The sequence below is a fragment of the Lonchura striata genome, chromosome 31 (assembly GCF_046129695.1).
Source record: "Lonchura striata isolate bLonStr1 chromosome 31, bLonStr1.mat, whole genome shotgun sequence".
NCBI classification, from domain to species: domain Eukaryota; kingdom Metazoa; phylum Chordata; class Aves; order Passeriformes; family Estrildidae; genus Lonchura; species Lonchura striata.
The window spans coordinates 4,940,491-4,954,101 of record NC_134633.1 but is presented as its reverse complement, the minus strand read 5'-3'; the positions used below and the strand labels follow the sequence as shown (position 1 = coordinate 4,954,101).

The window sequence follows — 13,611 nt, the reverse complement described above, 5'->3', positions numbered from 1 at the left end:
GGTGGGAGGAAATGGAGGACACAAACACAACCAGCTGAGAAGGTGGCACTGAGAAAAACAGAACTGCCATGGAATGGAAATGAACGGCAAAGAAATCAGTAGGTCTGAAAGTTTTATTTGCTATCAAATACATCCCAGCCACCCAGCTCCACACAATCCCCATCCCAGCGCTCCAAATTGGGATCCCACTTCTCCCCATCTTCTCCCAAACCCATCCCACCCTGGCAGCTCTGGAATCGAGTGAGATTGGCGGGGGATTGAGGGTTTTTTGAGATGGGAACAAGGAATTTGAGGTGGGATTGAGTCTCTGAGGGTTAAAATTCACTTGTTTTCAGTGGGATGTGAGAAGATCTGAGGTGAACGAGTGATCCCTCTTGGCTTTTGGAGCGCAAAGCGGTTGAGGAGAGAAAACAAATGAAGGCCAACAGAAAAGGAGAAGCAGCCAGGCGTGCTATCAACGTGGATCACAGGGAATGTGGGTCACCAGGGCTGTGCCCAGTGTGGCTCATCCCGTGGGGGATGGAGTTTAGCTCTTCTCGCACGCGGGGCACTCGCAGGGCTTCCCTTACCGGTGCCTCTCCTTGTGTTTGTTCAAGATAGAGCTCTGTGAGAATCTCTTCCCACACTGGGGACACTCATAGGGCCTCTCCCCAGTGTGGATGCGCCTGTGGGAGATGAGGGAAGAGTTGCTCCTGAATCCCTTCCCACAGTCGGGGCAGCAGAAGGGCCTCTCCTCTGTGTGAACCAGATAGTGCCGGAGGAGATTGGATATGGTCTGAAACCTCTTCCCACACTCAGAACACTCGTAGGGTCTCTCCCCGGTGTGAATCCTCTGGTGCTGGATGAGCTCTGAGTTGCGCCTGAATCCCTTCCCACAGTCGGTGCAGCTGAAGGGCCTCTCGTCCTTGTGAACCAGATAGTGCCGGAGGAGATTGTCTCTGGTCTGAAACCTCTTCCCACACTCAGAACACTCGTAGGGTCTCTCCCAGGTGTGAATCCTCTGGTGTTTGACGAGCTGTGACTTGCTCTTGAATCCCTTCCCGCAGTCGGGGCAGCAGAAGGGCCTCTCCTCCGTGTGAACCAGATAGTGCTGGAAGAGATCGCCTCTGGTCTGAAACCTCTTCCCACACTTGGAACACTCGTAGGGTCTCTCCCCTGTGTGGCTCACCTGGTGCCTGATCAAGTTGGAGCTGCGGCTGAAGCTCTTCCCACACTCAGAACACTCGAAGGGCCTCTCCCCGGTGTGGGTCCTCTGGTGCCGGATAAAGTGGGATCTCACCCGGAAGCCCTTCCCACACTGGGGACACTCGTAGGGCCTCTCCCCAGTGTGGGTCCTCTGGTGCTTGAGGAGTTGGGAGCTCTGGCTGAAGCTCTTCCCACACTCCCCACACTCGTAGGGCCTCTCCCCTGTGTGGATGCGCCGGTGGGTGATGAGGGCTGAGTTCTTCTTGAATCCCTTCCCACAGTCGGGGCAGCAGAAGGGCCTCTCCGTGTGAACCGGATAGTGCTGAAAGAGATTGCCTCTGGTCTTAAACCTCTTCCCACACCTGGAACACGCGTAGGGCCTCTCCCCTCTGTGAATCACCTGGTGACAGAAGAGGTGGGATCTCTGCCTGAAGCTCTTCCCACACTCCCCACACTCGTAGGGTCTCTCCCCAGTGTGGATCCTCTGGTGCACCATCAGAGCAGAGCTCCACCTGAATCCCTTCCCACACTCGGAGCACTTGTGGGGCTTCTCCCCATCACGGAGCTGCTCAGGGTCCCCCAGCTCCGAGCTCTGGCTCCGTCTCCGGCCGCCTCCCCGGCCCAGGGTGGCTCTTTCCCCCTCAGATCCCCGCGATCTGCCTTTGCAGCCCCTCCTCGTGCGGGATCTCCGGGGCTTTTCCTCCCCGTCGGGTTCCTGCGCCGTGGAGCCGCTCAAAACGGCCTCTTCCACCAGGTTCTGCCGCGGGGATTTGTCCTCCCTGCTCTCCATCCTCTGCTCCTGCTCGGTGCAGGAAGGACCAGGAGAGGCTCTTCCTCTTCCTCGCAGCCTCCCAGGGGCTGGGAATGGGAACTCCTGCTTTGGGGAAAACAAGGGATGGGCACGATTAGCTGGAAGCTCCCTCTGTCCCAGTCCATCTCGAGAAGTCCCCGGCCACCTGGGCTCCATAAGAACCTCCCAAACACCGAGATCCAGCCCTGAAAAAGCCTCCCAGGAGCTCCCCGTCCCTGCTCCCTCCCCTCGGCTCTTCGGGGCTCCCCCCTGTCCCAGCTGCGGGGGTCACGCTGGGATTGGGGGTCCCCCTTCTCCTCGCTGCCCGCCCTCCCCAGGCTGCCGGCAGTCCCGGCCATCCCAAAAGCTCCCCCCTCTTGGCTCTCCCCATTCGGGGCTGCCGGGGCTGCTCGGGCTCCCGGGCTCCCTTCTGCCCTTCTTCTCCGCTCGGGGCCGCAGGGGCTCCAAGGAGTCCCCCCGAGGGGCTTTTTCCGCTCCGCTTCGCACTTCTTCCTTCTCCAAACACGCCCCAAAAAACCCAGCCCCGGCACCCCCCAGGAGATCTGGCCCGAGCTGCCCCTCCCCGCTCACCTGCGGGATGGGGGCGATGATCCCACACGTGGGGGCTGCGAATTCAGGCAGGGCTCCACCGCGCCATCCCCTCGGCTCCGCTCCATCCGCCTTTGTCCCTCCTCTTCCTCCTCCTGCCGCTCCTCCTCTTCCATCCCCCCTGCTCCTCCTCCTCCCTGAGCCCACCTCCCGCTCCTCCTGCATCCCTGCCCTTCCCTCCCTGCCCTTCCTTCCCCCTCCTCCTGCTCTCTGTGCCCACCGCCTTCTGCTCCCTCATCCCTCCTCTTCCATCGCTCCTCCTCCTCCTCCTCCTGTGTCCCGTCCCCTCCTGCCTGTCCTCCTTCATCCCTTCCCTTCCATCCTCCTCCTCCTCCCCCTCGCCATCCCCACCTCCTTCTCCTCCTTCATCCCTCCCCCTCCTCCTCCCCGGCAGCGCTGGGAGGGACTGGGCTCTGCCGGAATCCTACTGGGATCCTACTGGGAGCGACTGGGACTGTACTGGCACCGTACCGGGATCATCCTGGAACCATACTGGTGTTATAAATGAGAATTTATTCAGCCAGATTAAAAATAAAAATCATTTTATTTGCGGTCAGATTCCATCTAGTCAGCCACACGGAAAGGACAGAGCCGAGCCCGGGGTCGACCCTGGGTGTGCAACAAGGAGTCAGCCTCAGCAGAGGTTTTCTCCTATGCCCACACACTTCCATCCTGGCACAGGCGGTTTTTATAGGGAAAATTCCGCCTGAGGCCAAGGTTTTAGCAATCAGTCCTTTCTTCTATTCGGTGTCCATATGTTAATAAGGATTTCTTTCTGGTGATGAGGAGAAATAATTCAATGTCCGGAGTAGTTGAATTCTTGGTGAGAGTTTACTCGAACGCTGCATTCACATGGATCTGTCTGAGGATTTCCATGATATCCATCTTGGACGATCAGCACTGATGATCGTGATTATCAACACCTGGAGCCCAGACATGGCCCATCTCCTGGCCAAGCCACATCCTTTTACTTGTAAATCAGTTTCTAATATACATCCAGTCTTGCCTATAAGGGGGGGGGAACTAATACGACGGGCATGATTTAACAAATATCCAATATTACATATTTCATACGAGGAATGGGGCGAATTATATTAATTACACAAAACACTGGGATGGAATGGGGCTGTACTGGCTTTGGACTGACACCACACTGCCCCACACAATCCCCTCTCCCGAAGGGAGGAACCGTGAGGGGAAAGGGGCGAGGAAAGGGCGGGACCGGGAGGGGAAAGGGCCGAGGAAAGGGCGGGACCGGGAGGGGAAAGGGGCGAGCTCCGGCCAAGGGCGGAACTGGGAGGGGACGCTCTGTGAGGCGGCGCTCTGCAAACAGAACTGCCACGGACTGGGAATGAACGGCAAAGAAATCAGTAAATATGAAAGTTTTGTAAGAGAAGGGTGACCTTTTTGTTCGATGTAGCTGCAGATGTTAATTTTTTTCAAGGATATAATGTAAGGAAATTTGTTTTTACAGCGGTAGTAGGCACTAGGCTGTGAATTGGTGATAACACGCATTCCTAAGTTTTTACAGCGGTAGTAGGCAATAGGCTTTGCATTGCTTAACTGATAACACGCATTTCTAAGATAACACGTATTCTTGAGACTGTGAGAATCCCCAGATCAAAGGACACCTGTGAGGAAGACAACCAGCCTTCCTCCCACGACCATCAGGAGGCAGAAAACGACCACCTAGCAACAGAATGAGACTGTGCAGAAGAAACGAGTGAACTAAGGAGGAAGATAAAAGAGCGAACTAAGGGACCACAAGCGCGGCAGTTTGGCGGAGCTGTGGCTCCCCTCTGTCGCGCAGCGCTGCTTTGCTTTCATATACTCAATTAAATGAATTTAAATAAATTCTATTAATCGGATCGGATGGCCTCTTGTGCTCACTCATAACAATTTGGTGCCGTGACTCGGATCGTGGATTTGGAGGACCCCTCTCTGGGAGAGGCGCCACCACTCCGCTCTTTTGAGCGGACTTAGACTGGGGGTCTTGTCCTCATCCCGACCGACGAACCCAAAAGCCTTGAGAGGAAAGCAAAGAAAGGGAAGCGGGCCCAAGATACCCCTTAAATTTTGTGCACAAAGTCCGGACGAAGGCGCAGGACGCATAAGTATGAGGGTTCCGTTCGGGCGGGGTCGGGATCCCGGAGTGTGGCGAGTGTGTGAGTTGCATGAGAGGGGAGCCGGCAGCCGGACTCCCCAAGTGAACGCGAACCCTTAGTAGTGCGGTTCCCAAAGCCCGCGAGGGCCTGGGCCACGAACCAGGGGAAGTGACTGTGATGATTTGATTATCTGTGTGTGTTAGAAGGCACTCCGGAGGAATGGGGCAGGGGAAGAGTAAATCCCCCTCCCCAGTGGGGGTAAAACTCCCTTCGGTTCCTAAGGACAGTCCCCTGGGGTTCATGTTGACCAATTGGGAACACTTCCCAGGAACGAGGGGGAAGGATAAAGCAAAAATGATACATTACTGTATAGAAGTGTGGGGAGGGAAGGAAGTTTCCAAAAATGCATTCTGGCCCATATTCGGGTCCTCAGAGGAATGGGTTAGACAAGCTCTAAACATCTGGGTGAGCACTAAACAACCCCCTAACCCGGAGGAGAGTGACTATGCCAAGATCTGGGTGAGCCGACCGGAGATGCTTGTGTTCAAACTTTCCGAAAAACCTAAGGGGAAAAGAAAGGGACGACCAGAGGAACTGATAGTAGCCCCACCTCCTTATGTTCCTCCTGTACCACGAGCACCCCCTCTCCCCTCATCGGATGATGAGTCTGACTCAGATTCCGAGCAGCCTGGTCCAGTCACCCGGAGCAGGGCAAAAGGCAAACTGTTTCCCTTGAGGGAAATGCCCATGGGGGGGCCACAATCAGGAATAGGATTCATTTCTGTTCCCTTGAGCTCGGGAGATGTGAGAGATTTCAAGAAGGAGATGGGAAACTTATTAGAGGATCCTTTAGGTGTGGCAGAAAGAGTGGATCAATTTTTGGGCCCCAATATATACACTTGGGAAGAACTGCAGTCCATACTGAATATCCTATTTACGGTTGAAGAAAAGAACATGATTAGGGCAGCTGGGATGCGGGTCTGGGATGCCCAGTCGGCACATGCTCAACACCCAGCTGACACTAAGTGGCCTCTTCAAAATCCTATTTGGAATAACCAAGACCAGGCTCATAGGGCCAATATGCGGGACTTCCGAACCATAATAATTGACGGTATTCGGGAATCAGTCCCCAGGGGTCAAAACATCAATAAAGCATTCAATGACAGACAGAGGAAAGATGAAACACCCACTGAGTGGCTGGAGAGGCTGCAAAAGAACTTCCAATTATATTCAGGATTAAAACCGAATGATCCAATGGGGCAGGCAATATTAAAAGTGCATTTTGTATCTAAGTCTTGGGACGATATTAGGAAGAAGATACAAAAGATGGAGGATTGGCAGGATAGGGATTTGGCAGAGCTGCTGCGGGAGGCGCAGAAAGTGTACGTCCGGAGAGAGGAAGAGAGTCAGAAGAGGCAAGTTAAAATGATGGTTGCTGCGGTAAGGGAAAGTAGGAGCATAGAGACAGGACAGAAGAAGTTTACTCGAGACAAAGCGGGTAATAAAGAAAGGGGGGGGGAAACGGAAGAAAAGACTTGTCATTATTGTGGCAAAAAGGGACATTTCAAGAGGGAGTGCAGGGTGCGGCTTAGAGATGAGAAAGAATTCAAGGCCGACTAGGGGGGGTCAGGGGCTCTACTTTATGGGGACCCGGAGACATCAAAAGGAGCCCTTGATAAAATTAAAGGTGGGTCCCCAAGGCCAGGAAATAGAATTCTTGGTCGATACAGGGGCGGAAAGATCTACCATTCAATTCCTGCCCCAAGGCTGTACCCTGTCAAAACAGACAGCCATGGTAGTAGGGACAAAAGGGGAACCATTTGAAGTACAAATTATTAAAGAGGTAATGGTAGAATCAGAAACTAAAATGGGGGTGGGTGACTTCTTATTAGTCCCTGAAACAGATTACAACTTATTGGGAAGGGATTTAATTGTTGAATTGGGAATTCAAATCGAAGTGGTAGAAAAGGAATTGAAAATCAGGCTCTGCCCTCTCCGATTGGAAGATGAAGAGAAAATAAATCCTGAAGTATGGTACAATCCGGGAAACGTGGGCAAATTGAATATGACTCCATTCACGGTAAAGATCAGAAACCCTGAGGTCCTGGTGAGAATAAAACAGTACCCTATTTCACTAGAGGGAAGGGAAGGATTGAAACCCGAAATTGAAAGATTACTAAATAAAGGATTATTGGAACCATGTCTGTCGCCTTTTAACACCCCCATACTCCCAGTTAAAAAGGCAGACGGATCCTATCGGCTGGTGCATGACCTTAGGGAAATTAATAAGCGAACCGTAGCTCGGTTCCCAGTAGGGGCAAACCCCTATACCCTTTTGAGTAAATTGGGACCTGAAAACGAGTGGTATAGTGTCATAGACCTGAAAGATGCCTTTTGGGCCTGCCCCCTGGACGAATCCAGTCGAGACTATTTTGCCTTTGAATGGAAGGACCCTGATACGGGGAGGCGACAGCAACTCAGGTGGACAGTGTTACCTCAGGGGTTCACCGAGTCTCCCAATTTATTCGGGCAAGCCCTGGAACAAATTTTGCAAGATTATAAAACAGACCCAGAAGTAAAGCTAGTTTAGTATGTGGATGATTTGTTAATAGCAGGTAAAGAAGAAGACAAAGTCTGGAAAGAAAGTGTCAAACTATTAAATTTCCTGGGGCTGAAGGGATTGAAAGTTTCTAAAGCAAAACTACAATTTGTGGAAGAAGAAGTTAGGTACCTGGGACATTATTTGAAAAAGTGAGAGAAGAAAATTGATCCAGATAGAGTACAAGCAATCCTATCCCTGCCTTTACCGCAAAATAAACGACAAATTCGTCAGATATTAGGACTTACAGGGTATTATAGGCAGGGAATTGAAAACTATAGCGGGAAGGCAAGATTTCTGTATCAAAAACTTACCCAAGATGGGCACCTTAAGTGGACAGAAGAGGAAAAATCTAAATTCCAAGAATTAAAAGAAACTCTGGTCCATGCTCCAGTCCTGAGCCTCCCAGATTTAAAGAGGCCCTTCTTTTCATTTGTCAATATCACAGATAGGGTAACTTATGGAGTACTTACCCAGGACTGGGCGGGGAAAAAGAAACCTATTGCATATCTATCTAAAATTTTAGACCCTGTAAGTAGGAGATGGCCGGGCTGCTTACGAATAATTGCAGGCTGTGCAGCGTTAGTAGAAGAAACAAGGAAGATCACCTTTAATGCCACCCTGAAGGTATTAACTCCACATAACATACGGAGTGTGATGCAACAAAAAGCAGACAAATGGATATCTGATGCCAGGCTCCTAAAGTATGAGGGGATTTTATTAGAAACCCCTAATTTCACTTTAGAAATCACCTCATTGCAAAATCCAGCCTCCTTCCTCTTCAGAGAGCCAGAGACTGACTCACTGACTCACGACTGTGTGATCACTATAGAAGAGCAAACTAAAATTAGACCTGACTTGGAAGAGGAGGAGTTAGAGACTGGAGAAAAACTGTTTGTAGATGGATCATCCAGAATAGTAGAGGGCCAAAGAAAATCAGGGTATGCCATAATAGGGGGACCTGACCTAGAAGTAATTGAGTCCGGAGCCCTAGACAAAGCATGGTCAGCCCAAGCCTGTGAAATATATGCCATCCTAAGAGCCTTGGAATTATTAAAGGGAAAAGAGGGAACCATTTATACAGATTCTAAATATGGGTACGGGGTAGTACATACATTTGGGAAATTATGGGAGGAAAGGGGCCTCGTGAATTCACAAGGAAAGGACCTGGTGCATCAGAGATTAATAGTAGCCCTCCTGAAGGCCTTGAGAGGCCCTGCAAAGATAGCTGTAGTTCATTTAAAAGGGCATCAGCGGGGAACGGATTACCGGAGTAGGGGTAACAACGCGGCAGACCATGAAGCAAAGAAGGCTGCAATTATCGAGGCACTGACCTTGAGCGAGAGAGCTGGGAGGGATCCTACAGATACCCCAGAGAATCCTGGGTTGACCACCCAGGAGAAGCTTGTATTTACTGTAGAAGAGCAGGAGAAACTTGCGAAATTGGGGATAAAAGAAGAATCGGAGAAATTTCTGTTGAAGGATGGGAGGGAGGTTCTGCCTAGGGCCGTAGCCCAGCAGATGCTTTATAAATTACACCAGAAAACACACCGGGGCGCTCAAGGGCTGGTAGACCACTTTGCCACCCATTACATGACTGTGGGTCTCCATGATCTAACAAAAAGTATTACTAAGGGTTGTCCAACCTGTTTACGTGTAAATAGGAAGAATTTAAGGAAGCCACCCTTGGGAGGGAGACCCGTGGCAAAGAGGCCTTTTACAAATTTACAGGTGGACTTTACTGAGCTTCCCAAAGTGGGGAGGGTAAAATATCTTTTAGTTATAGTAGATCATCTAACACATTATGTGGAAGCAATCCCCACCCCTAGAGAGACAGCCCGAACGGTGACAAAGGCCCTGCTAGAGGAAATAATACCCAGGTATGGGGTCCCAGAAACAATAGACTCCGATAAGGGCCCCCACTTTACTTCAAAAATAACACAGCTGCTGGCAGAAGCCCTGGGCATAAAATGGGAACAACATACTCCCTGGCACCCCCAGAGTTCAGGGAGGGTGGAAAGAATGAATGGAGAAATTAAGAAACAACTCACTAAATTGGTACTAGAAACTAAGTTATCTTGGATAAAATGTCTGTCACTAGCATTATTAAATATTCGGACTCAACCACAAGCAGACATAGGGCTTTCCCCATTTGAAATGTTGTATGGAATGCCCTACTCCCTGGAGAAAGTTCAATCTAATCCTAATACCACTGACCAAAGTATTAACAAATATTTAACTGTTTTAATGAAATACAAGAAACAGTTATGGGAAAAGGGGATGTGGGCCCAAAGACCACCATTAGATCTTGTATTACACCAGGTACAACCCGGCGACTGGGTTCTCATCCGAAGCTGGAAGGAAGATTCAATCACCCCAAGGTGGGACGGACCGTATCTGGTTTTAATCACCACTGATTCCGCAGTTCGTACGGCGGAAAAGGGATGGACCCATGCTAGCAGTATAAAGGGGCCGGTGGACCCAACTCGATTCCATGCAACTTCCAGAGAGACGAGCTGGAAGATTGATGGGAAGCCGGGGGATTTGAAGCTAACAGTAAAGAGAACTCTCAAGTAATTTTAATGGACACTGCCAGTTCCGGAGACATTTGGGTCAGGAATGACTGGGGATTGCAAACACAACTGATAGGAGAAACAAAACCCCCAGGATACTGTAAGCATTTAGAAGACTTAGCTCAGCAGCCCTATTATCGGCCCATCCGACTCGAAAAGGAGCAGAGACCTTGGGAAGGGGAGGACCATGCCGAGCATGAAGATATTAGAGTAAAATGTAGCTGGTTAGATTGTGATTGTTACCCTTTTGCTTGCTTTTCTTGTAAAATTTTTAAAGGGCTGTGGTGGGCTCACTGTAGAAAGGGGAGGGCTCCAAAAAGTGTGTGCCAACGCTGCTGGCTAGAACAACGCAAGTTGACCTCTGAAATATTGAATTATAAGGTCGCCACTCGGGAATTGACTAAGGAATCTCCCGAGTGGTGGAGAATTTTTGTGAAGGGAATAAACCCTGAATTCTATTGCTACCAATCCAACGAGCTTTCAAGTCCATTTCTTACGGACATAGTCCAGGTCAAATGTCGCAGGCTGGTCAAGGGACTTAGGTGCGACACCCCACAATTAAATGAGAAAAATTGGAGCTCCGGGAGGTCGAAGTGGGAGAGAGGAAATAATCCCGCCCCTGAAGAATATCTCTGCTGTCAAGAAGATGGCCTACCCTGTAGCTTGTAGCAACCAAGTTGACAGGCGAGACAGAGAGGTAGCTAGTGGGGATGAGGGACCCTCCCAAATCTTAAGAAGAAACACTGACCACCATAGGCACGGGAATGGTGACAATGGAATGAGAAAAAGTGGGAATGAGAAAAAGTGGGAATGTGAAATTGGGCGTGATAAGCAGCATCCCCTGCAGTGCGTACTACTCAGCCCTAAAGATTCTTGCGTTTGTGATGATATGCTTTCCTCTCCAAAGTGTTGCTACTGAAACCCATGAACCCTTTAAATGGACATTAAGTAGGTGGGAAAATCATGATACTCGTTACAACCTGCAGACTGTGATGACCCCCGGGGCGCCAAGCTTTAAAGCTGGAGTATGTAACATGACCAAGAATCCAAGCTGTGGGCGGCTGTTAAATTTGACAAGTGCCCTGCTTCAAATTTGGGGAGGTCATATTGTAACCTCCCCGGGCATTACTACTGTGGTTATTGGGGTTGTGAGACAATAGCATCAGCATGGGCCCCGGGGGGAGGGTCAGATAAATACCTAAGGGTGGGATATGGACCAGCTGGATGTGTAAAGCCACAAGAATGGCCATGGGCAGGGAAGAATTTACTCGGGAACTGTACTTTCGTATACCTCAATGTTACTCATCCAAATGACCCAGGGTGGCTGCTGGGAAAGACATGGGGAATTAGGCATTGGATAGAGGGACACGATTTGGGAAACCTAATACTTATTAAAAAAAAAAAAAAAAAAAAAGAACCTATTCCCTATGACCCTGCACCAATTGGACCCAACAAAGTAATAAGTGACATTAAAACTAAAACAATCAACTACACGGAGACAGAGGTTATTACCAACCACATTAGTATAGATGAGCCAGGTGCTCCTAAACCCGAACATGCCACCTTGTGGAAAATAATGCAAGCCACATTCGGCGTTTTAAACTATACATACCCAAACCTGACAGAGGGTTGCTGGCTCTGTTACATGATGAATCCACCCTTTTATGAGGCGATAGGATCCTTTGCCAAAACCAAAAGAATTAATGGGACAAACCCAAGAGAATGTCTGTGGAAACAGGGAAAAGATAGCACCCCAGGAATAACCCTAGCACAAGTAAGAGGGAAAGGGAAATGTGTAGGAAAAGTACCCGCAATAATGCAACACTTGTGTGAGACGACAATCAGCATCAAGAGAAAAGATAAACCGGCAGAATGGCTCCTGCCGGCGCCTAACACCAAATGGATATGTAATACACTCGAAACCACCCCTTGCTTATCCATAAGGCTTTTCAATGAAAGTTCAGATTATTGTGTACAGGTGTTAATTGTCCCTCGCATATCTTATCACCCAAAGGAGTATGTACTAGAGCATCAAATAACTCCCGAACACCATCTAGTCAAAAGAGAACCACTCACCGTATTAACGGTAGCAGTCTTGCTTAGTGTGGGTGGAGCTGGAGTGGGAACGGGGGTAGCCTCCCTAGTAAATCAATAACAAGGTATGAAAAATTTACGGGTATCCGTAGATGAAGACTTGAGCAGAATCGAAAAGGCCATAGATGGGTTAGTAAAATCAGTCAGATCCCTCTCTGAGGTTGTGTTACAAAATAGACGGGGACTTGATCTATTATTTTTACAATAAGGGGGGCTCTGCGTTGCCTTACGAGAAGAATGTTGCACTTATGCAGACCACACAGGAATTGTAGTTGATACTATGACTGAGCTACGCAAACAAATAGAGCAAGGAAAGAAAGAGCAAGAAGCTCAACAAAGTTGGTATGAATCATGGTTTACTCATTCCCCTTGGCTAACAACTCTTTTGTCTACCATTGCAGGACCGGCAATTCTGCTCATCTTAGTGCTAACTTTCGGACCCTGCATCTTTAATAAGCTTATTGCTATAGTAAAGAGTAGGTTAGAGGCCGCTCATTTGATGCTGGTAAGATCAAAATATGAACCACTCACTCGGGTAGAGGCCGAAGACTATCTAGAGCTTAGTAGAAAAGAATTAATACGGTTCAACGAACAAAAAGAAGGATAAAAGGGAATGGGGGAAATTGTAAGAGAAGGGTGACCTTTTTGTTCGATGCAGCTGCAGATGTTAATTTGTTTCAAGGATATAATGTAAGCAAATTTGTTTTTACAGGGGCAGTAGGCAATAGGCTGTGAATTGCTGATAACACGCATTCCTAAGTTTTTACAGCGGTAGTAGGCAATAGGCTTTGCATTGCTTAACTGATAACACGCATTTCTAAGATAACACGTATTCTTGAGACTGTGAGAATCCCCAGATCAAAGGACACCTGTGAGGAAGACAACCAGCCTTCATCCCACGACCACCAGGAGGCAGAAAACGACCACCTAGCAACAGAATGAGACTGCACAGAAGAAACGAGTGAACTAAGGAGGAAGATAAAAGAGTGAAATAAGGGACCACAAGCGCGGCAGTTTGGCGGAGCTGTGGCTCCCCTCTGTCGCGCAGCGCTGCTTTGCTTTCATATACTCAATTAAATGAATTTAAATAAATTCTGTTAATCGGAACGGATGGCCTCTTGTGCTCACTCATAACACTCCCCGTCCCTGCTCCCTCCCCTCGGCTCTTCGGGGCTCCCCCCTGTCCCAGCTGCGGGGGTCACGCTTGGATTGGGTGTCCCCCTTCTCCTCGCTGCCCGCCCTCCCCAGGCTGCCGGTAGTCCCGGCGATCCCAAAAGCTCCCCCCTATTGGCTCTCCCCATTCGGGGCTGCGGGGGCTGCTCGGGCTCCCGGGCTCCCTTCTGCCCTTCTTCTCCGCTCGGGGCCGCAGGGGCTCCAAGGAGTCCCCCCGAGGGGCCTTTTCCGCTCCGCTTCGCACTTCTTCCTTCTCCAAACACGCCCCAAAAAACCCAGCCCCGGCACCCCCCAGGAGATCTGGCCCGAGCTGCCCCTCCCCGCTCACCTGCGGGATGGGGGCGATGATCCCACACGTGGGGGCTGCGAATTCAGGCAGGGCTCCACCGCGCCATCCCCTCGGCTCCGCTCCATCCGCCTTTGTCCCTCCTCTTCCTCTTCCTGCCGCTCCTCCTCTTCCATCCCCCCTGCTCCTCCTCCTCC

At 50.0% G+C, this 13,611-nt stretch overlaps 1 protein-coding gene across 3 annotated transcripts in view; it reads right to left on the bottom strand.

The window, feature by feature from the left end:
- Positions 1–3,007, bottom strand: part of LOC144247716 (uncharacterized) — a 38,719-nt gene extending 35,712 nt beyond the window's left edge. The window contains exons 1-2 of one of the 3 annotated variants that reach the window (XM_077789158.1): positions 2,567–3,007; positions 573–1,507 (exon numbers count right to left, since the gene is read on the bottom strand). In XM_077789158.1, the coding sequence (XP_077645284.1) occupies positions 573–1,507; positions 2,567–2,749 (1,118 nt within the window). In that variant the 5' untranslated portion in view covers positions 2,750–3,007. Of the gene's footprint in view, positions 1–572; positions 1,508–1,975; positions 2,063–2,566 lie in introns of those variants that run through there. The other 2 variants (XR_013341280.1, XR_013341281.1) reach the window with 2 other exon arrangements.
- Between the last annotated feature and the right edge of the window lie 10,604 nt (positions 3,008–13,611).